Genomic DNA, 24,342 nt, shown 5'->3' on the forward strand with positions numbered 1-24,342 from the left:
TAGCCACTTTCTTTTGTTTACTGTCCTATCTGGAAGCACATAACACGTTATCACATTAGCATTCCTAGTTTTCTTCCATATCTTCTCCTGAAAATTACATTTGTCACAATTGTACTTTTTTCCTATGGATGCTATCCTTGATAGGATATGATTTTGCACTTTTAGCCCAGTGCTCCTGGTACTGGGGTTGCTAGAATAGGAGCCACTGAAGCTGGAAAGCAGACAGGAAGAAAGCCATGTCTAAGGAAAAGGCGCCGAGTGTTTGCCGTGCAGCAATCCCCGCACATAACTGAACGCTTTGTAGAGCTGACAGAGACCCACCATGCTGCTCGGCTGATAGAAGACGAACTCATAGAGATGAGGTCCCGCTGTGAGCTTGATGACCCCATTTACCATAGGCACAGTGAGGCAAAACAGGAATTTGACTTGGAGACAAAAGGATTTGCCGGAACCATGACAAAGATGAAAGGTTCTAAGCGGACATAACAGTACAGCATGTGGGTTCATGGTTTAAAGTATGCTTGAGGGGCGCCTGGGTGGCTCAGCTAGTTAAGTGTCTGCCTTTGGTTCAGGTCATGATCTAAGGGTCCTGGGATCGAGTCCCATGTCAGGATCCCTGCTCAGCAGGGAGTCTGCTTCTTTCTCTCCTTCTGCCCCTCCCCCCTTGCTCGTGTGGCTCTCTCTCTCTCTCTCTCTCTCTCTCTCAAATAACTAAATAAAACCTTAAAAAAAAAAGTATGCTTGAAAAAGCAGCCAGGCTCCAGAGAATAACCGTTACTATTTGGTAAAGTCTTCTGTTTCAGGATTTAAACTCATCAGATGTGTTGGCTTGAGAGCCACTCGGCCATCACCTGAGTCGCTGCTGACCTTGTGAGGCTTGGGGCAGAGGGTGCACGAGAGGGTATTTCCTCTGCTGAGGCCCCTCCCGGACTCCTAGACCAGAACAAGGGGCTTTCTATGCTCATGGCAGGCTGGTGCCCCGGAGTCCTCTGAAATGTTACTCAGGATCGGAGCCCACATCACGATGCATTGTCATGCGGCTAATTATTAATGACAGTTGTTAATCATCTTATGAAAACAGCTCTGAGGATTATTTGAACCCGATCAAAGGAGACATGTGCCCTTTATCTTCTCCAATAATTCATGTGACGAAAACCAAGTAATTTAAAAACCAACATTTTTCAAAAGGAAAGCATAAATTTTAAAAAGGTGGATATTACAATCTAAGTCAAGGAAATATTTCAACCTATATTCAGGTTTTAAAAAATGAATTATAGACGTTAGCAAAGTTGGATTTTTCCCACACAATGCCAACATGAATCTATTTCTACCGAGTCCAATTCATAGAATGGAAGAATAAACAAGCCAGGGGGCATTTTAAAATGAAGTTAAAAATTAAAGCACAAAACCAAAGCCACATTTTCTGACTTGGGTACCGATTCGGAGTTAGCCGTATTTCACATGATACTTGAATTTGGAAGTTATTACTCATTTATCTCAAGGTCCAGAGTCCCTCAAACATGACTCAGGGAAAAAAATTTTACACAGGAAGGTGAATTAACATCCCTTCCCCCTGCATAGTGAACTGAGATTGTCGGTGCTTACATTCCCAAAGTGCAAATAGACAAATCTGTTTTTTTCTTCTCTTTTCTTTCTTTTCTTTTTTCTTTCCTCTCCTCTCCTCTCCTCTCCTCTCCTCTCCTCTCCTCTCCTCTCCTCTCCTCTCCTTTCCTTTCCTTTCAAGACTATAGTAAAACTTCCCTGGTGGATATGGGCAACTGGGTGGCTCCGTCAGTTACGTGTCCACCTTTGGCTCAGGTCATTATCCCAGAGTCCTGGGATCCAGGCTCCCCGCTCAGCAGGGAGCCTGCTTCTCCCTCTCCTCCCAGCTTGCGCTCTCTCTCCCTATCTCTGTCTCTCTTTTACAAGTAAATAAATAAAATCTTTAAAAAAAAGAAGTTAAAAAAAAAAAAAACTTACCTGAAAAAAAGTGTGAGAATGACATATAATGACTGCTTGGAAAACAGTAGCTCTGAATTCTAAGACCAAGGCTCCTCCTTCTGAATTCTTGAGCTCAGTGGTGGGCTCTGCCAGGCTCCCACTCCCCCACCAGGGTGCTGGGAGGTGGTTTACTCCCCCACAATACAGTTCAAATAGGTATAAAGAGTCAAACTCAAAATCACAAGGAGAGCTCCTCTGGGGCCATAAACTAAAAAGGAACTTAAAGTCAAGGTGATGAGCAGGACTTGAAGCAAGGAGGGTCCCCAGGAGCGCAGAGCCAGGTTTAATTTCCCATGGCTGGAGATTGACTCGAATGTTCTCACAGAGAAGGTGTGCAGGCTCTGAGCGTGCAGGGAGCTGGAACGGAACTATCTACGGAAAGCTGGGAATCTGAAAGAGTTGCCTCCTCTCTGAGATGAGGGTAAGCAGAGCTCCGAACAACCTTGGAGAGCAGCGAGGATGTTTTCAACCTCATGGGGTACAGATGAAAACACGTCAAGCAAAAGAAATTGAAAGGGGTTGGCCTCCACTGTGCCCATGTGAGTGTTCCCAATTCATGCTGTTTATCGTCCAAAGTGAGTTACAGAAAAGTCCATACTGCATGACAGCAAGTATACAAATTTAGAAATAAGAGAAAGCATTATTTTATATAGTTTAGGAACACACCTATTGATAGTAAAAATCAAAGAATATGGAGAAACCTCACTAATTTTTGTGAAATGTTTTCGTTGTTGGGGGTGTGTGTGTGTGCGCACAAATCGGAGACGACCAGGGAAAGCAAGAGTCAAGTCCAAGTTAATCTGTAATATTATATCTCATGTGTTTCAAAGAGAAAGATTAACAAAATTTCAAAGGGAAAAAAGCCCAAAGAAGAAAAACGTATCCAACTTCTGTATTTAATTATAATCTCTTTTTTCTTTAACCTTTTCAGGACAGAACTGAAGTCATTAAAGAGACCACAACTAGAGGACACACCTCAGGTTTTGAGCAGACTCGAGCCGCTCACATCAGCAGAGAAGGAGGTGGAGCTGAGGAGAGGCTTGGATTCCAGGTTCTCAAGGCACACATTTCTGGAAACTTCCTTGGAGGCTGCAGGACAAGAAGTGCTTTCCCTTCCATCTCTAGTTTGATGAATCTCGTTAATGATTAGCAGCTCCAGCCCCAGGGTAGCGAAGAATCCTCCTCACTCTGCCTGCAGGCAAAGGGCCGAGCCTGAAGGAAGAGCAGGTCCTCAGTTGACGTCCTCCCTCAGACACGAAGTCGGTAAGTCGCTCACCCCGGTGTTGAAACGAAAACCCTCCAAGGGTCCCTTCTGTGTAACAACTGACAATTTTTATGTACTCCCCGAGTCCTAGTTTTTCTCATACTGATTTTTAAAAAGGTGAGTGAAAACTCCTATTTTCTTCACCAGGCAGGGGGAAGAGAGGTGTAAGCAGGGAGCCGAAGCTTTGTGTCTCACCATCCGTAAACATGCGTAAAATGTCAGCTGTGCAAGACATTTCCAAGGAACAGGCACTCTCGTGCAGTGATTAAAAGCTGAATTTAGGGGATTAAATTCAGGGGCTCGTCAATAAGTATCAGCTCTTTTATTTACCAACTGTCTGATCTGGACAAAGAGGGTCAACATCTCCATCTAGGGTTGATGTACAGTGGTTCGCAACAGCAGCTAGAATAACTCGTTACACCCACAGCGGGTGGGACACACAGGAAGAGCTGCAGGGTGGTTGCAAAGAAATATTTCAGAGAAGAAAAAATGGGCAACCACATCTCCATCCCCTACATGAAGATTCGCTGCCACCAAGAAGTCTGTACTGGGCTTTTCTCCCGGACAGGCTCATGGCGGCAACAGGCAATTCCTGGGGTCCTGAAGGACTCCAGCCTTTTGGAATCAAGTTTGCCCCCTTGATTTCCCTCCCACGTGAACTAGGATCCAGGACTTTGACAGGGACAGGACTGAGGTGACTCTGGTCCAAGACGGCATCTAGAGGAACACTGAGTCATGAAGCAGGAGATGAGGGAAAGCTAACCAAACCAAGATGGCGGGGGCTGGAAGGGGAAAAATGTAGAGATGGGACAATGAGGGTCACTGAGGTCAGCGAAAGATGGAGGGTGGGCTGAGGGCAGTTGAGAGGAGTTAGTCAGGGAGAGTCCGCAAGGCAGCAATGTAGGAGCTGCAGCTTCTTGCTGGTACTCGAGACTTCACAGATGTGTAAGTAGGATGCTGTTAGCAGGACACCCACAGCCTTCAAACCGAATGGTCTGCAGGAAGCTGACCATCAGTGTGATTCCCTATGAACATTCTTCAAAGCAGAAACTTCTCAGGGTGCCATATATAGTCTCTGACCCAGGGAACCAGCAATTTTCTGGGCAGTAGTGGAAAATCAAGTTTGCTGTTTAAAAAAAAAAAATCGCATATGCGTTGCCTGGATGGCTCAGTCGGTGAAGCGTCTGCCTTTGGCTCAAGTCATGATCCCAGGGTCCTGGGATCAAATCTTGCATCGGGCTCCCTGCTCAGAGGAGAGACTGCTTCTCCCTCTCCTTCTGCCCCTCACCCCCCTTGTGTGCACAAGTTCTCTCTCTCTCAAGATAAATAAAATCTTTAAAAATTTTTCTAATATACGCATATATGTGTATATATACACGTACATATGTACACACACAAAACATATACAACATACAAAACACATATATGACACACTGATATATAATATGTGTGTGTCACGTGTAAGTTGTTTCTTTTGCACAGTCCTAGGCCTTGAAGGCTAGCCAGGGTGCGACTTGCTACCATTGCAACCCCACTAATGGGGCATCCTGCCACAAAACCTTTTTGAGGTCACCAAGCTTTACTGGAGTGATGCTTGTTTACATGCTTTCTTGGCAGCCAAGTGCTCTCAGAACTTTCCCTTATATGGACTCCTATTCACTGCCTGTGCCCAACCACCTGCTTAGCTGTGTGAGTAAATGCTTATAAAGTCTCCAGGGAGGATGATCATAGATATGGTCACATTGGCTAGGATTGGGCATTCAGGTTTCCCAGACAAGGCATGTCCCGGAGGTCTAGAATAGAGATAGTAGAAGGCTACGTGTACTTGAGATTACTTTACCTGAGTTATTATTTAAGTTTCTGCTTCTGTGAAAGCTGATCTTCTTTTTTTTTAATAATATTTTTTTATTATGTTAGTCACCATACAGTACATCCCTGGTTTCTGATGTAAAGTTCCATGATTCATTACTTGCATATAACACCCAGTGCACCATGCAATACGTGCCCTCCTTAATACCCATCACCAGCCTATCCCATTCCCCCACCCCCCTCACCTCTGAAGCCCTCAGTTTGTTTCCCAGAGTCCATAGTCTCTCATGGTTCACTCCCCCTTCTGTTTAACCCCCCTTTCTTTATCCCTTTCTTCTCCTACTGATCTTCCTACTTCTTATGTTCCATAAATGAGTGAAACCATATGATAATTGTCTTTCTCTGCTTGAGTTATTTCACTTAGCATTATCTCCTCCAGTGCCGTCCATGTTGCAGCAAATGTTGAGAACTCGTTCTTTCTGATGGCTGAGTAATATTCCATTGTATTTATGGACCACATCTTCTTAATCCAGTCACAATTCCATTATATTTATGGACCACATCTTCTTAATCCAGTCATCTGTTGAAGGGCATCTCGGCTCCTTCCCCAATTTAGCTATTGTGGACAGTGCTGCTATGAACATTGGGGTGCATATGGCCCTTCTCTTCACTACGTCTGTATCATTGGGGTAAATACCCAGTAGTGTGAAAGCAGATCTTTTGAGCACACTGTTAATAAATACTGAGATTCTATTTCATGTGTGTAAGTCTTGAAAGTAACTTGAAAATGGACCAATATTGTCCACAAAATAGAGAGGGTTCACCAGGGCTGCCATCCTGCATGAACAGACTCAGAGCTGGAGAGCTCGAGAACTCAGTCCTGTCGTGATAGACAGGCCCAAGAGGCGCACCTTCGAGAATAGGCAAAGTTGTGGTAAACCAGGAATATGACATCCCATAATATTTTCATACAGTGGAATTTAGCATCAAACCCAGCTGATGGGAAATCGCTCTCCACCTTAAGAGGCCAGCTGCTAAGTGGTCCAGGCATGAAAGCAGAGAATCAAATAACCTCAATCTCTAGATCACTCTGGAACTGCTCTGTGTTTTTGCTTGTCCGTGAAATAATGACGGCATCATGTTCAAAGTTTGGCCGGATAGGATGTCACTGACAGACCTCAGTTCATGAGACTCAAGCCTCCAATTCTCACGGGGTCCCAGAAAATGGTGCAGAGCACAGTGGAAAGGAGATTGCAGGACATGGAATCCAGGTAGTGTGAAGCATGCTGTCCAGGCAGGCAATGACCTGTTTGCTCATAAACCACAGAATGGGCAGCATATTACACAGATCAGATCGCATCAGCCCTGGAGACGCCAACAAGCTCCAGGTGCACGTAAGGATCCTTATTTCCCAGAATTGGTCCAGGAGCCATGGGTCAGTGGAATTGAATAACACTTGGAATTTAATTACAGTGCTTGTGTAGGATGGAACCCACCTTATTGTTCTTTCCAGTGAGAACCATCACCTCTGTGGGAAGTTGGAGGGCCTGATGAATCTCCTTTTATACTCATTTTTGTAGAGGAGTTTGGCCCAAGTATCTTATGCTAGAACGAAAAATAGGAATGAACATGCATCCCAGGCACCAGATTTCATATCTGTTCCTTCCACAGGGAAACTGGCCCTTGGCTTCCGGGGGGGGGGGGGGGGACACGCTTCCCTATAAATTCCAGAAAGAGAAGTGTGAAGTGATAGAAAGCACTCTAGGAAAATGTCTAAATGCTGGTGGCCAAATCAAAAACATAGGTTCATCAATAAATTATTGCACTAAGTACAGGGGCCCAAGGGGAAGATGTGTGGTGGGTTTCCTTACCCTGGTGGCATGCTGGTGAATATTTCACAACTGACTTTCCAGGGGGGGAAATGCACGTGCCAGCACAGATGGGTATATTATAAATCTTACTGATAGAAAGAATCAGGGGCACACAGTCTGTGGATAATAATAAAATACACAATACTGTTAATTTAAGTTCTATATAGTCAATTGATTCCCATAGAATACTTTTTTTTCCCCAGGTTTATTGAGGTATCATTAACAAACAGACATTTTATATTTTTAAAGTGTAAAACTTTCATGTACTGTTGCTAAACTCTGTGTCTGTAGGCAACCTATGCTTGAAACTCAAGCACAATTTGACAAATGAAATTGAATCTCAATCTGCCGGTTCTTCTCAATATATTTGTTGTCATTAAATATCATAGATGATCTACTGTTGAATTATTGCTCTCTCATACAAATTATATGCATCAAACTGGAATCATCCCCAGCTTCAGCACTCTGAATTACAGTAGTCCAAATTTTTTTATTGTTGTTTAGCTTTTTTAAAATATAAATTCAGTTAGCAAACATATAGTACATTGTTAGTTTCAGATGTAGTGTTCAGTGATGCATCAGTCACATAAAACACCCAGTACTCATCACAGCACATGCCTCCTTAATGCCCATCACCCAGTTACTCCATCCCCCTACCCACCTCCCCTCCAGCAACCCTCAGTTTGTTTCCTAGAGTTAAAAGTCTCTCATGGTTTTTCTCCCTCTCTGATGACTTCCCATTCAGTTTTCCCCTCTCTTCCCCTGTGATCCTCTGCCCTGTTTCTTATAGTCCACATATGAGTGAAACCGTATGATAATTGTCTTTCTCCGATTGACCTATTTCACTTAGCATAACCCCCTCCAGTTTCATCCATGTCGATGTAAATGGTAAGATTTCATCCTTTCTGATGGCTGAGTAATATTCCATTCTATATATGTACCACATCTTCTTCTTTTTTTTTTTTTATTAAAGATTTTATTTATTTATTTATTTATTTATTTATTTGACAGAGAGAGAGAAAGCCAGCGAGAGAGGGAACACAAGCAGGGGGAGTGGGAGAGGAAGAAGCAGGCTCCCAGCACAGGAGCCTGATGTGGGGCTCGATCCCAGGACTCTGGGATCACGCCCTGAGCCAAAGGCAGACGCTTAATGACTAAGCCACCCAGGCGCCCCTGTACCACATCTTCTTTACCCATTCATCTGTCAAAGGATATCCTGGCTCCTTCCACAGTTTGGCTGTTGTGGACACTGCTGCTATGAACACTGGGATGCAGGTGCCCCTTTGGATCATTTCATTTGTATCTTTGGGGCAAATACCTAGTAGTGCAATTGCTGGGCCATAGGGTAGCTCTATTTTTAATGTCTTGAGGAAACTCCACACTGTTTTCCAGAGTGGCTGCACCAGCTTGCATTCCCACCAACAGTGTAAGAGGGTTCCCCTTTTCCATTGTTTAGCTTTTTATATAGTTACAGGGATTGATTCTATGTTACTATCCACAAAATGCATAAATTGTCCAATTTAACTTCATGTTAATAAAATTCATAATACCACTTGAGGGTTAACATAAAATTTATAACACTAATATCTTTATATCATTTTAAAAATAACATGTTTCAAGTTAAAATGCTTACCTGTTCTCCAGTTCCATCTATAACTTCAGTGTGATTTTCTATTTCTTGCAGAATTCACTCTGAATTTTCATCAACCATAGTGCCACAAAATTAGACTACAAGTAAATTTTTGATTAATAATTAATTAAGCAAAAACATCACTCACTTCATCAATAATGAGTCTAGCTCTAACATAATATTATTTAATAAATTTCTTAAGTCCAGGAAATCAACAAATCAAGCCCAAATCTGTAGCATTTGCCTTTGTGTGTGTGTGTGTGTGTGTGTGTGTGTGAATCTTCAATTGTGGCCAATATCAAGCTACTAACATGACATCACCAAATTCAGCGTCAGGAAGAAATACGCAGCAGCATGCCTTTATATCATATTCCCACCATATAGGTGCAGGAGATGGGAATGATCCCAAGAGTGTACCTGAGAGTAAAATGCAGTGAAATAATTACAAAGTCATGAGCTGTAAACATTTCTTACCTTTTAAGAGTATAATTTATTTAATTCTGAATTTATATAATTTAATTGCCAGTAATTGCTGTTTTCAACAACCAGCTTGCAAAATTCCTAAAACTGTAACAGTCTGCTTTTGTGGGCCCACGTGAGCTGACTCTAGTACCCACTGCCTTCCACTGTACTTGCCTCTTGGGTTCTCTTATTTTCCTATCTTAATTCAGGTTCTGCCATGCCTTTGTCTATTTATATATTTTTTCCCTATATAAATTAACATTCCTGAGGATGCCTCTTTGGTTGTCTTATTTTTCTTTTTAGGACCTCCGTGTAAGGTGCATCTACAAAAAAATGACCGCCCCCCCATCCAGAAATTATTGAACTTCTTGGTGAGACAATGGTCAGATGTCATGTAGCCCTCATCAAAGAGTCTAAGGAAGGGAAAACTAAGAACAGGATCGAACGTTAAAAGCTGAGAGGACTCAGAGTCTTAAGCCTCCATTCGTGGCGGCTAAAATGGGGTGTATTCAAACATGTGGGAGTTATTTTTGATCTCAGACCCAATTGCTAAGGAATGACATTTTGATCATCCAGTTTTATGTCCATTCTTCCCTGCTGGATTATATACATGGTTTCACTTTTTCATGCTATGGGTCAGTTAAAACCAACTTCACAATCCCAACTACCTATTAATTAAACAAGCGGATATTTATAACTTTAAACCAAATAGATCTTGTTTATGACAGAAACATTGTTCATTTCAGGCAGTCATGGGTCCAAATTGTAGGGACCCCAAACAACTACTAGTATCAAGATCTCCATGTTAGTTATTTCCAGAACTTTGTAGACACTTCAACATCTGTGGCCAGAAATAATATGGGATTAAAATGGTATCATCACATCATGCAAATATGGTCCCCAAGTATTAGTGGCATACGTACAGCCACACTCTCAGTGGGTCAAATGGGGAAGCCATATGGGAATCATCAGGGGCACTAGAAGCCAGGTTCTCGGGTACGGTAGAGGATTCCAGAAGAGCACAGCTCTGGGGTGACCCACATGTGTGGTGGCCCCAACAAGGATGACAATAAACCACGCAAAAACCACTTGTTGAGTGCCAGTCATGCACAGTCTACTGAACCCTTGTCATCCTTGATGAAGGTGCTGCTGCGATTGTGCTGCTGATTATTATTAATAACAGATAAGAAACTGAAACATACACATTTGCTTCTGGTGGCATTTGGCACATCAGGTAAATCATGGGCTTGGATTTGAACTTGGCAATGCCTAGCTCCAAAGCCAGTACCCTTAAACTGGCACACAATGAACACTCTAGATCCTAGTACTAGACAGTTCCGCACCTGAAGGGTGGTGCACCTGTTGTCGTAAGCCAAGAGGGAATAATGACCCTTCCTATACCCAACCCAGATGGAATGGCCTGGCTTTGGTTTGCTTGTTCCCCACCATTTACATGTTTCAATGGAGTCTCTTTCTCTTGGCTGACACCTGTGGGTTGCATATTGTCCTGATAGGTGAAAAACCACAGGCGGAAAGAACACGATGGCAGAGTTGAGTGCCACAGCTGGGAAGAGGAAATGCTCCCAAGACATGCAAGTGGATGAGAAGCTCGTTCCCAAGAAAGGTAAACTCAACCACGACTACTTCGTTTTAGGATTTTATGGTGGATTCTTTATGTACAGTGTCATAATACAAAGAAATGAATTTATACCTTGTAAGTTGTTTGATTCTTTTTTAAAATCAGTTAATATTAGTGGGCATTTTTCAAATATATGAAGGAAATAAATACCACTGTACTAAAAAAACAAGTCTTTTGGGCAACCCTCTCGGGTCCCACCCTCCTCAGGACCTTTGTACTATCACTCTGCTATCGCGCAATATACCTTGCTTTGCTGCCCACCAAATTAAAGAAAAAGTAAAATAAAATAAAATAGATAAATAAAAAACAAGTCTTTTATGTTTGATGATTATCTTCTAATCTTGATCCATATGCAATTACATGTTTTTGATAATTGCTACCAAATTTGTATACAACTAGTATTGTATATTCTGCTTGTCATTGCATGTAATATTGTAAATATAACCGTATTGTTTAATTAGGTAAAGTAAGACGATTTTAATTTGACCACACATACTTTTCCATATTGCTTTATAATAATCATTCTTCTTAAAGGATGCAAATTATTTATTTTTTTTAAAGATTTTATTTATTTGTCAGAGGGAGAGAGAGCATGCGCATAAGTAAGGGGAGAGGCAGGCGGAAGGAGAAGCAGCCTCCCCCGTGAGCAAGGAGCCCAGTGTGGGACTTGATCCCAGGACCCCGGGATCATGACCTGAGCCGAAGGCAGGTGCTTAACCCACTGAGCCACCCAGGTATCCCAAGGAAACATATTATTATTCCAATATGTCCAATAGGTAAAGCATTATTTACCTGAAAAATCTTCTTGTGGTTGAATATTTAAGTTATAGAGTTTGTTTTGCTACTTAGCTATTTTACATATATGTTTTATACATATATAACATATATGTATTATATATAAACATCCTTTAACATAACGCTTGTCTACAGTTAGAATTATTATTTCTTCAATGTTTATTCATAAGAAATTAAAATTTTGATGCAAAGGGCATAAGTATTTCATTTCCAGTGGTCACTACAGAGACCTTAGTTTTTCATCTGAATAAAAGTGAAGCCACATAGAAGATTTTGAGTGGAAGAGGGGGCGATCTAATTTATGGTATGACTAGAACACTCCAATTGCTGTATTGAAGATAGACTGGAAGCAGGAAGTCAAGTTAAAGGCTATTGCAAAAATCCAAGCAAGGATTTGGTAGCTAGAACCTCCTGGAAACAGCTTTAAACCAAAAGATAACAATGGCTCTGGTGAGAAGGGATTTGATACTATACACATTTTCAGTGTAAAGATTGGATCTGCGGTGTGAAACAAAGAAATCAAGGATAATCGCAAAGTATCTGGAAGGTTGGAATTTCCATCCAACAATTTCCATTGTTGAGAAGCAATCTGGGTGGAACAAGCTGGGGAGGGGAGCTCAGGCATTCAGTTTTGAATCTGTTAAGTTTGATTTTTTTGATTTGTTGATCAATTGAGTTTTAGTAGAACAAAAAATGACAAATCTTAAAATTAATGGCATCTTTAATTTGACAAAATGCACTGCTACTGTATTATATCTAGACTTTATTTGGATTTAAGAGATATTGTTCCAACTCTATTTTTCCACATATTTAACCAGTTATCTCAGAATTATAGAATTTAGCTTTCCTCCATCAATTGCCACAATGTCCTTTACTCACTGTATGATTTCTTTGCATGTTTTTTTATTGTTCCTTAGATTTTTCTGCTTTTTGATGGCTTATTTTACTCTTGTGACAAATTTCATTGCTGCATCATCCAAATATCTTTCAATGCTTGCCCTCCCTTCCAAAAAAACCTCTCGTGTAGTCTATTAATATATATAACTCATCTTTATTATTTTTTGCCAGCCGTATTCCTTTTCTATTCCTGAAACATATTACCATAAACTTAATGGCCTAAAATGATGCATATTTATTATGTTATAGATTCTGTGGGTCAGAGTTTAAGACATGCCTTGGTTTAGTCGGTTCTTCTCCACATCTCATAAGGCTGCAATCAAGCAGTTGGCCAGGTTGCATTCTCAACTGGTGACTAGACTGGGGAAGATCCGACTTCCAAGCTCATTCAGGTTGTTAGGGGAACTCATCTCCTTATAGCTATACAGCTGAAGGTCCTGGTTTGGGCAGGATTTGGGCTAGAGGCCACTCTCTTGTCCTAGCGGTGGCCCATAGTTCCTTACCATGTGGGCTTCTCCAAATTTCTGCTTACTTTATCAAGCCCATGAGAAAAGGCTCTAGCTTCAGTTTGCTAAGATGGAGTATTATATAATGTAATGTAATCATGAGAGTGTATCCCACCACTTGTGCTGGCTGGAAGCAATTCATTCAAGTGGTGGGGATTACACAAATTTGTGAACACCACGAGGTGAGCACCACTGGAGTCACCTTAGGATCTGTTTGTCATATCAAGTTAAAAAACAAGTCTCCTCAACTCCAATTAGAGTAGTATTGAGTTCTTCGATATAACCTTCCAGTTTCAAAAGTGCATGATTTCATGGTATCAGTGCTCTCTACCAGTGGTAAATATGATAACTCCAAGATATTTATTAATTTGCACACACTCTGTCACACACACACACAAACTCATACATTCTCATGTAGCTAAGCGTAATCCTTGAAAATATTTCATAGCCAGCATGACACTGGCACCAACCTATTAGGTGGACATGGCTGGAACTATTCATTCAGAATGGACACAGGACAGAAATCTTTAAGGACACATGGAGTAGCAAGGAATACTTAATACCTAGCAAGCATCAGGCTAAGCCTTTTAAATATATCCTCTAGTTAATCTTTCAGCAATTTAATAAGTTAAATGTTCAACCCACTCATTCGTGAGCCATTAGCCTCGTGGTTTGCTGATACTACTTTACGGTAGCCTTTGGTCTCTAGGACCCCAAGGCAACTTGGAGAAATCAGAGACCACAAGAACTCGTAAATTATTAGTTGATTTGATTGACATAGAAGTCACCACTCGTCCCTGAATCAGGAGGGAAACCTTTATAAAAATATTATATTTGAGCTTCTCACTCGTCCAAATTCTGCCTCCCCCTCCCCTGCCATTCACTACAAAGTCTTGTGCTGCACTTAAAGAGAAAACAGTATGGCTTTGCAAGTAATGCTCTTTTGTTATCTCAAGGCACCTCCTTCCTTGAAGTTTTGAGGACTTCTTGAAGACACAGAGTGTTGACCTCCTTTTCCACACCATATAACCATATAAACCCCACAGATGGGTGCACTTGGTTTACAGCAAAGCTATTCTCATGGAGTTATCTAGGACAAAATAAAAGCCATCATATACTTGCGGTACAATGGTTAAGAGCATAGACACCTGAACTACACTTCTAGCTGGTCTCTCTGTACTTATGTCAAGCATAGGTACATCCCATAAAATGGGGATAGTAGTAGTAGCTTCCTCAAAAGATTGGTGTGAGGATTAAATGAATTATTCCTTAGTCATTATGCTACATGAGCTATCAGGATCATCTGACCCACCTGCTGATCCCCTCCTCCCTGCAGCCCTTTTCCCCTTGGCTTCCAGGTCACCACACCCTCCTGGTTTTCTTCCAAACCCACTGACCATTCCCTTTCAGTTTCCTTTGCTGGTTGTACCCACTTATTTGGCCTCTCTAAACATTAGAAAGCCCCAGAGTCAGTCATTGGTTCTCTTCCCTCTGTGTTCTCTTTTCCCAAACATCATGGCTTCAAGTATCATGTGTAGGTTACTAATGCCCAGTCGTAGACCTCAACGCTCTATATCTCTTCTAAACTCTAGAGCTGTGTATCCAACAACATTCTCAACGCCTTCCCTTGGGTGCCTAAAAGGGATCTCTGTCAGTCCAATAATAAGCTCTTGATCATTCCCACTCCCCCCAAGCCTTCTCTTGCCACAGAACTCCTTTCCTCAGTGAACCAGTCTTCTAGTTCTTAGAACAAGGACCTCTCCAGTGTCCTTCCTTCAGTGGTTTGTAAACTGAAATCATGATTTAGTGTGACTCCCCCCGGGGATTCACCTGGGATCTGATTACATTTTTGCTCTTCTACTGCTACCACCCCTGTCCAACATTCTTCACTTGTCTTCTGCATTATTGCAATAGCTTCTTCCCAGCAATAGCCATCTTTCCTAGAAATACAAAAACAGATTTGAATGCTGTGCTCATTTCTTTTTCCACTCTTTCTTTTTTTTTTTTTTTTTTTGCTATATTTTTTCATAGTTGTGGTTGTCAATTTCCCTGAGAAAATATTTCTAGGGGTTTAATTTCAAACTTTATTTGTTTTATTTTATTTTATTTCATTTTTTTTTAAAGACAGTGAGAGCACAGGAGTGGGGGGGCAGAGGAGAGAGAGAATCTTTTTTTTAAAGATCTTTTTATTTATTTGAGAGAAAGAGAGAGAGTGTACACAGGGGGATGGGAGGCACAGAGGGAGAGGGAGAGAGAGAGAATCTCAAGCAGACTTCCCACTGAGCATGGAGCCTGACCCCACAACTCCAAGATCATGACCTGAGCCAAAATCAAGAGTGGGGCACTTAACCAACTGAGCCACCCAGGCACCTCTTAATTTTAAACTTTAAATGAAAGCTTGTCCTCAATGCCTGAAGAATAATCATCTACACCAAGGAACAACTCCTTCAGAGTTAAAAAAATTATGTTTTATATACACAATTTATTATATAGTACATATAATATATAGCATATAATTTATTTAAATTACAAAATGTAAATATGTACATATACATATTTTATTTATATGTATATAAAATGTATATTTTACTATATATGTACTTACTTCTGAGTAATTTCATCAACTATAGAATACAATAACCCAGGGAGAGACAGAATCATAGGAAACACAGATGCCTCAGAGCAAGTCACTGTCTCTATAGCTGTGGTACAAAAACACCTTTGGGGGCGCCTGGGTCGTTCAGTTGGTGAAGCGTTTGCTTTCGGCTCAGGTCACCATCCCAGAGTCCTAGGATTGAGTCCCACGTCCGTCTCCCTGCTCAGCAGGGAATCTGCTTCTCTGTCCCTCGCCTGGCTCGTGCTCTTTCTCTCTCTCTCTCTCAAATTAAAAAAAAATTTTTTAATAAAAATAAATTAAACACCTTTGGTTCAACTCAGTGATTTCCTCCTTTTGTATTCTCCTTTCCTAAAGCCAGTAGAGTGCCATTGAAACCATCAGGTGATGGCCTGTGGTATTACAACTTGCAAGAAACAAATGATGGCTTATAAGGAAAGCACTAATGTCATGTATAATATTTCCAGGTCTGAACTTATGTTCCACTCGCTATGGGGTAGCCTTTATCATACATATCTGCAACTTCATAGCGACAGCACAGCAAAATGTCATGAGCATCACCATGGTAGCCATGGTCAACAGCACGGACCATAGGTTCCTGTTCAATGGCTCCACCGAGGGGCTGCCTGGTGATTCATTTAGAGGCCTGAATGATACCCCAGACAGTCTACCTGCAGGGGTAAGCAATGCACGATTTAAGCTGTGCTCTTGTTTTTTCTGTTGTTTGTTTGTATGTTTATTTTTTTTTAGAGCTTCTGTGTTAAAAAGTTTCATTGGGGAAAATAGTGATTTGAAAGCAAGTGAAAGATCTAAAGAGGTGTTTTCTGTTGTGTTAACACCTTCCTGCAAATGGCTCACTCCAGCATTCTCTGTTTCCATAAGGCCCCTGTGTACAACTGGAGCCCTCAAATTCAGGGCATCATCTTTGGTTCTGCCAGCTACGGCATGTTGCTGACACTGACTCTCAGTGGCTACCTGGCTGGAAGAGTAGGAACAAAGCGAGTGGTTGGTGTTTCTTTGTTTGCATCCTCAATCCTCAATATCTTCACCCCTCTGGCGGCTGAGTTTGGACTAGTTCCCCTCATTGCAACTCGAACACTCCAGAGCCTAGCCCAGGTATCCAGATATTTTATAACTATGAGCTGGATAGGAACTTCTATATGGCACCACACGTCAAGATCTCTAACTATTTTGATTTCAGGGATCAGTATTTGGGGGTCAGTTTGCACTTTGGGAGAAATGGGGTCCTCCCCATGAACGAAGTCGACTCTGCTCCATTGGCATATCAGGTAAAAACACATAACTGAAATGAGTACATTACAATGCAACACTCTCACACTGGGTTATTTGATAATTTTTCTATTGAATGTTTCTTTGTCTTCTCCTCAGTGTTGACCAAGTATTTATAAATTAAGGAGATGGATCCTCTGTGACATGACTTTCGTTGTTTTTCCCCAAGTTGTCATTTGTAACATGACTTTGTTTATAACGATTTTTCCTATTCTGAAAAAAAAATATTTTTGTGTAGTTAAATTGATCATTCTTTTCTTCAATGGCTTCTAGATTTTGAATCATAGATGGAAATGTTATAAAAGCACCCACTTGTGTTTTTTCTTGAACTTGCATGATTTCATTTTTTATAGTTAAATTTCTGATTTGTCGGAGTCTATTTTAGTATTTTATGTATAAGGTATGCATCCAACTTAATCTTCTTTGGAATTGCTCTTTGTTGTTCTGAGAACTGCTTTCTCATCATGATTTGCTTAGACAGTGTATCTGGAATGAATATTCTGAAGAAAGAAGTCTACATTACATCAGAGAAGAATGAAAAACGGAAAGAATAGGGCTAACAAACATGAAATTGATTAAGTAGGTGCTAGGTAAGAAAAGAAGGGTAACTCTCCAGCTAACTTACAGATACTTATGAGCACTCTTCAGCCCAGAAAACAGGCCGCACACGCACACACACACACAACCTGACTGACCTCATACCTCCCATTGAGCCCTTTACAACTCTGGAGGATTATTTTCTCTCACCAGAGCTTGTATTCACTAATAGGGGAATAGTTCACCAATTCGGATGAAGGAAATTCACATCAGTTATCAAAGCTGACTAATGGCGCTTCTAAGTATAAATAAGGATTGGACCCTCCACCTCCAAATCCGTGAACATTTGGAAGAAACCAAGAGTGCAAAAGAGAGAGAACAAACTCAAAAACTGTAAGAATGAACCCAATGAAAAAGAAATTAAAAGAAAATTTTACATTATTAATAACATGGGAGAGATCACAGAAAATATGTATAATAACATTTATTTAAAAAGAAAAAACTTGTCAGAATGGCTAGTATCAACAAGGCAAGAAATAATAAGTGCTGGTGAGGATGTGGAGAAAAGAGAATCCTTGTGCCCTATTACTGAGAATGTAAATTGGTGCAGCAACCATGGAAAACAGTATGGAGATTCCTCAAAAAACTAAAAATAAAAGTCCCATACAATCCAGTCATTCCCCTTCAGGTATTTACCTGAGGAAAATGGAAACATTCGTACAAAAGATACTTGCACACTCATATCTTTGCTGCTGCAATCTTTACAATAGCAAAAGATTTTGAAGCAAACCAAGTGTCCACTGATAGATGGGTGGCTGAGGAAGATGTGGTATAGACATCAGGGAACATTATTTGGTCATAAAAAAGAATGAAATCTTGCCATTTGCAGAAACATGGATGGACCTAGAGCTTTATTATGCTAAGTGATGCAAGTCAGACAGAGAAAGACAATTACCATATTATTTCACTTATATGTGAAATCTAAAAAATCAACCAACCAAACAAATAACAATAACAACAGGAAAGAGAGACAGGCACATAAATATAGAGAACAAACTAGTGGTTGCCAGAGGTGCAGGTGGGGGTGGGAGGGCCGGTCAAATAGGTGAAGGGGATTAACAGATACAAACTTCCAGTTATAAAATAAATAATCATGGGAATGAAAAGTACAGTATAGGGAATAGAGTCAATAATATTATTGTATGGTGATAGATGGTTACACTTACTGTGGTATTTTGCAATGTGTATCATTGTCAAATCACTATATTGTACAGTGAAACTAACATATGTCAACTATACTTCAATTAAAAATGTGAAAAAATAACTTAGAAAATAGATTGCTATAAAATAATTATTGATAAAATAATATAATTGCTAATATTTTTAACTGCAATGAATGGTCTGAGTACCTAAATGAAGGGAGACGACCATCAAATTAGCAAGTTGGACAAATAAGTTGATAGATTATCCCAGAATACAATACAAGAATCAGGAGATGGAAAGCATGGAGGAAAAGTTTTAAATCTTGGAAGGAAGACAGTGATCTTTTAAAAGTGGCAGCTCCCTTCTCTCTCATTTTCAGTTATATAGGCGTGGAGTTACTGGAATAGGTCAACTGACTGTCTAGGAGAGTCTTAAGAATCCACAAGTCTGCAAGTGCCAGAGACTTCCTTGTTTTTGGCGTTAGGGGAATATCTTAGTGTCCCCAAACAGGTAGTCTTTACTGGCCTCTAGAAACCTTTTCTGGTTCAGAAAACACAAAGCCAATGGCTGTCTGAGGCGCCCACAGGAAGCCATTGGAGGAACCCGTCTGCAGGTGAAGTGGGCTAAGCCTACCCACCTGCCTCACTAGTTCTTACAGAAATGGCCATTTCTGGTCATTCTGGGGATTCTCAGCAGCCTGTACTGGTGAATAAGATGACCCAGCCCGTGAGGCTGAAGGAAGACTTCCCAGAAAGACACCCAACAATGGAAGGGCCCAGGTACTGTCAGCCTCTGGGATAAAACATACTCTATCTTCCTCTCCAGGGAACCACAAAGACACATTTATACGCAGGAAACTTTGTAGCCACTTAAGGGAAGAAGACTAAACAGATAAAACAGAACTGGCAGCTCATATTTGAGGTGATAGGAACACGCACACACAAATAGTCTGAAGACGATGCAGCATTATACAGACGTGAAAGTGAAACAACAACAACAACAAACACACCCTGCAGTTGCATAAAGCAACACAGCTAAGTGTTAGAAACACAAATGTTGAATGAACAAAGCATGGCTATCATGGTGGAAAATCACCTTGACGCAATGTTGGTCCCAAGTACACTACCTGGCAAGCTATCCCAGCGGTCATAGTACAGATGGGTTCACAGGCCAAATGAGGTGCTATACTTGTCCAGTCGAGCTACTCTAAAACATAGAGTGAGATGTAAGATGCAAATGGGGTAAATTAACACATTTAAGGTACACATTGCAGTGTCCTAAAGAGAACAGCCAGGATGATATCACTTTCATAAAGGTCAGAAAAGGAAAGCATATACTTAAGGTACACATACACATGCATACGTGGAACAAATTGCATAGACAGGTGATAGATTTGAGCATTAATCTACAATATATGTAAATCAAGGGTTGGCTATGAACTATGAATGGAGATCAAATTATAGTCTGGAATTCAGCAGAAATATGACAGATAACAAGACATACCAAAATTTCTCGGGATACAGATGGTATTCGAAGTCCTCGGTTGAATGTGATCACCCAGAGAAGAAACCCAACGAAATAGCCCCCATGACCCTCTAAGATCTGGGCTTCAGACAGAGGAGAAGGAGAGGGGACTGGGGAGCCTCCCAGGGGCCCTTAGACAGCATTCAGTCCGAGGTGACGGGTCAATGGAGCCACCTAATGCTGGCCTGGAGAGAATGATTGTGGATTTGGTGAGCCTGAGGTCTTTAAAGGCTTTGACAAGGGTGGAAGGGCAGGGAGCGGAGGGAGGAAGCACAACATTTGGAGAAGTTTTGCCCTGAAAAGAAGCAGAAAACTGTCAAAGTACATGGAGGGCATTCTGAAGAGGTGGAAAGTTTGGTTTGGTTTGGAGCCCAGGCTGTATGAAGGAAGATAAGTGTGTGTATGTGGATGGGTGAGAACTGAGAGCCGAGGAATTAAGTGAGGGTACACACGCGAGGGTGTATCCTCGCAGTGGCCTGGGCCTGGGCTAGACTGGAGGAGACGTGGTCCAGGGGACTAGAGGGATCTGGTCTTGGATGGATCAGAAACTTGTCCCCTACTGTAACTGGCATGAAGGCAGAGCGTTCAAGGGGAACGTGAGGATTTGGTGGACTTTGTGGTGGAGAAGGTACTGATTTCTATCTTCATCTATTGTGCCCTGAAGACAGGCAGCCTCCTTTCAAATGCTGCCTTTCCCTGTCCACAGAAGAAATAACAATTATAAACAGAGGAAAAGATACTCAACTTTACCCAAAATAGGAAATAATGAGATACTGTTTTCATTCATATTTGGAAGACTTTTTGGAAACTTGGAGATGTCCAATGTTCTCAAGGAGATGAGGGAAAAAACCAGTATTTTTGACTATTTAGTTTCGTACAGGCTTTTTGTAAGATACTTTAACAGTGTCTATCAAAATGAAAAATGCACAAAGTGTTTGAGCAAGTCCATTGATGTTATTCTATTGTACCAAAAAAAATATATGCTTATGTTCAGAAATGATGATTCAATCTACGTTCAGAAATAATAGCCTAGTTTTGAAAAAGTTGTAAAAAGGAAGTGTGCCCTACTGTGTATGAGAATACTCTGTGAGGCCAGGGAAATTAACACAGTGTTATTGGCACCTTCACAGACAAATCTAGCTTTCTGTCTACATGGTGCATAAATGCCTTTACAAAGAGCTAAGTGTGTGTGTCAATATATATTATACACGTTTGCAGAGAGGAAAGGCATGCAACTCCATACCACATAATGGGCACTGGTTAACATTAGAGACCAGAGTGGGAATGGGTTGGGGGGCACATGAGGGGAACTTTGGTTCTTTGTGGTAATTTACTCTTATAATAAGCATATGTCACATGACTTGTATAGTTAAAAATTAAAATAGCTCGAAAGGAAGCAGCATAGCTGTCATCTGCAATGTTATTGGGAGAACTGCCAGAAAAATGGGTCCTCAGGAGAACATGTGGAGTGACACATCTGGAGTTAATGTATTTCAATATGCCTGTCTCATTATGGTTGGTGATGTTGCTAACATCTGTCATTCTGTCGCTGTTTCTTCAATGGCGGTCCAGAGCCCTGCAGTTTACTCTCTGTCTCTTTGCAGGAATGATACTGGGAATCTTCACCATCATCCTCCTGGGTGGCATCATCTGCCAAACCCTAGGGTGGCCTTTTGCCTTCTATATCTTGGGTAAGCTACTGTCTCCCCATCCCCAGGGCTTCTTCCAAGTATCGGTCTGTGATGCTCTTAACCCGCCATAACACGTTAGCACGACATGGTTGGGCGTGCTCTTCCCTTGCAGGCTGCAGGGGACAGGCTTGCAGAACAGTGGTTCACGAGAGAGGAAAGAAAGACATGCGGCCACTGCTGTGGGTTGTGTCTCAGATTAAGTGCATCCGTGTGGGGGCCCGGGTTAGGTGCAAGCTTCCTAAGCAGAGTAAACACTGAACACCAACAGGGTGAAGACAGTGAGTAACAATGACCTGTGAGAGGTGAGGTCTGAGGCAGGGCACAGGAAAAGGGAACTCCACAGAAACAGAATCGAGGAGACAAAGCTAAAAGCTCGGAGAGTGTGAGGCAGAAAAGAGGGAACAGGAAACCCAGTTATCTGCAGGCCCCCCCACCACCACCTTGATCCTAAGTGGAGCACTCATTAGGGCACGGGTGTGAAGACATCATCTGAGCCCAGAGGGAAACAAAATCCCTGGGAAAGATTAAAGAACAGTATCCAGTACTTACAGAGAATCAAAGATGGCGCCTCTCGCCACAAGACAGACTGGAAACACTTACAGTTCAGAGGCCATTGGGCAGAATACTCACCATCGACTTTCCTCGGTAGTGAGAAATAATTAGCTCCAGAGGAAACACTGTGGTGGGTCCTTCTGACAAATGATGACACAAGACCTAAAAGATCAAACTGTTTCTGTGTCATTTAACCATATACCAGACAAAAGCTCGAAAATATGTATAGGAAGACAAAAATATTCAGCACCCAACTAGGTATAATTCACAAGGTCTGGTTCCAATCATAGATTACCAGGCATAGAAAAAAAAACACAGGAAAACACAATTCAGAAGAAGAAGAATTAAAAAAATCAATGAAAACCAACCCAGAGTGGACACAAATGTTAAAATTAGCAGACAAGGGCATTAAAATAAACAGTTATTCTAACTGTGCTATAGCCTGAGTCTATTTGTTTGGAAGTTAAGTGGCGACATGGAAAAATCTTTTTTAAAAGACCGAAATCTAACTTCTAGAGATGAAAACTATAATATATGGATGGAGTTAAGGATAGATTAGGGAACCTAAAAATAGCAGCATAAATCATCCAGAAGGGAGCACCCTGAAAAAAACAGTAATAGTGAACGAGAACATCAGGACAGAGTAGCGTGCTCAGAGAAGAGGAGTGGTATGGGAGAATAGAAGAAGTCTTTGAGGAAATCATGAGTGAAGAGTCACCAAAGTCAATGAAAACTACAAACTCACAGACCCAGGAAGATCCATTTGCCTCAATCACAGGAAACACGGAGAAAATGACACCAAGTTACACGGTAGTCAGATGGCTCAAAGCCAGTGATAAAGATAGAATCTTAAAAGCAGCCAGAGCTAAAAACCACGTTACATACAGAGAAACAGGGTCATTGAAGGGGTGCAGCTTTCCTGTTGGAAGCAATGCAAGGAAGAAGGCAGCGAAACATCTTTCAAGTCCTGCAAGGAAAAAAAATCTGTCAACATAGAACTCTGGAGCCAGAGGAAAAAAAATTCAGAGGCAAAATAAGGACATTTTTAGACATGCCAAAGTGGAAAGAATCGGACGTTTAAATTAAAGATAGCAGTACCATTTTTCACTAGCATCAACAAATATGTAACATAAGGATAAATAGGACAAAAGATGTGAAATTTGCACTGAAACCTAATTCTCATGAAAATAAAGATTCTAGAATAGCCAAACTATTTTGCAAATGACTTCCAAAGTTGGAGGACTAACATTGCCTGATGTCAAGACATAAGATTATGTCATCAAGACATTGTTGTATTAGCATATAGGTAGAAAATAGATCGGTGGAGCAGAATGCAATCCTAAACAGACTCACACACAACAGGTGAACTGATTTCCGACAAAGATGCAATGGGAATTCTATGGAGAAAGGATAGGCTTTTTAACAGATGGTGCTCAAAAATTGGATATTCATGTGCAAACACACCAAAACCAAAAAACAAAAAAACCCCAATGGTGTCTGGTCCATTGTACCCTATACAAAAACGAACTCAGGGGCCCCTGGGTGGCGCAGTCAGATAAGTGTCCGACTCTTGGTTTTGGCTTGGGTCGAGATCTGAGGGTTGTCAGATCACCAGAGTCAGGCTCTGCACTCGGCAGGAAGTCTGCTTGGGATTCTCTCCCTCCCTCTCCCTCTGCCCATCCCCCCACTCATGCTCGCTCACTCTCTCTCTCAAATAAATAAATTAAAAAAGAAAGAACTCAAAATAAATTCTGGACCTAATTTTAAAATCTAAAGTTAGTATCCTTCTAGAAGAAAACATTTGAGAAAATCTTTGTTCTTTAGTTAGGCAAAGATTCCTTGGGTAGGCCACCAAAGGCTTGATCCATAGAATTACAAACTGATAGACTGAATGTCATCAAAGTGAAAAACTTGCCTTTATGAGCCATTATTAGGATAATAAAGACAGGGAGAAAATACTTGCAAAGCACATATATAATAAGGACTTTTATTCGGAATGTGTAAATAATTCTCAAAACTCAACCATAAGAAAACAACAAAAAATGTTTTAAAAGTGG

The 24,342-nt window shown here is 41.2% G+C and overlaps 1 protein-coding gene across 9 annotated transcripts in view; it reads left to right on the forward strand.

The window, feature by feature from the left end:
• SLC17A3 (solute carrier family 17 member 3) overlaps positions 1–24,342 on the forward strand; it is a 58,460-nt gene that overhangs the window by 29,330 nt on the left and 4,788 nt on the right. For 3 of the 9 annotated variants that reach the window (XM_057304787.1, XM_057304789.1, XM_057304786.1), the window contains 6 exons: positions 2,933–3,264; positions 10,552–10,661; positions 15,956–16,167; positions 16,371–16,604; positions 16,690–16,777; positions 21,647–21,733. In XM_057304787.1, the coding sequence (XP_057160770.1) occupies positions 10,580–10,661; positions 15,956–16,167; positions 16,371–16,604; positions 16,690–16,777; positions 21,647–21,733 (703 nt within the window). In that variant the 5' untranslated portion in view covers positions 2,933–3,264; positions 10,552–10,579. Of the gene's footprint in view, positions 1–1,968; positions 3,265–10,551; positions 10,662–11,255; positions 11,411–15,955; positions 16,168–16,370; positions 16,605–16,689; positions 16,778–21,646; positions 21,734–24,342 lie in introns of those variants that run through there. The other 6 variants (XR_008956579.1, XM_044388660.3, XM_057304790.1 and 3 more) reach the window with 4 other exon arrangements.

Source organism: Ursus arctos, unplaced genomic scaffold, assembly GCF_023065955.2.
Source record: "Ursus arctos isolate Adak ecotype North America unplaced genomic scaffold, UrsArc2.0 scaffold_31, whole genome shotgun sequence".
NCBI classification, from domain to species: domain Eukaryota; kingdom Metazoa; phylum Chordata; class Mammalia; order Carnivora; family Ursidae; genus Ursus; species Ursus arctos.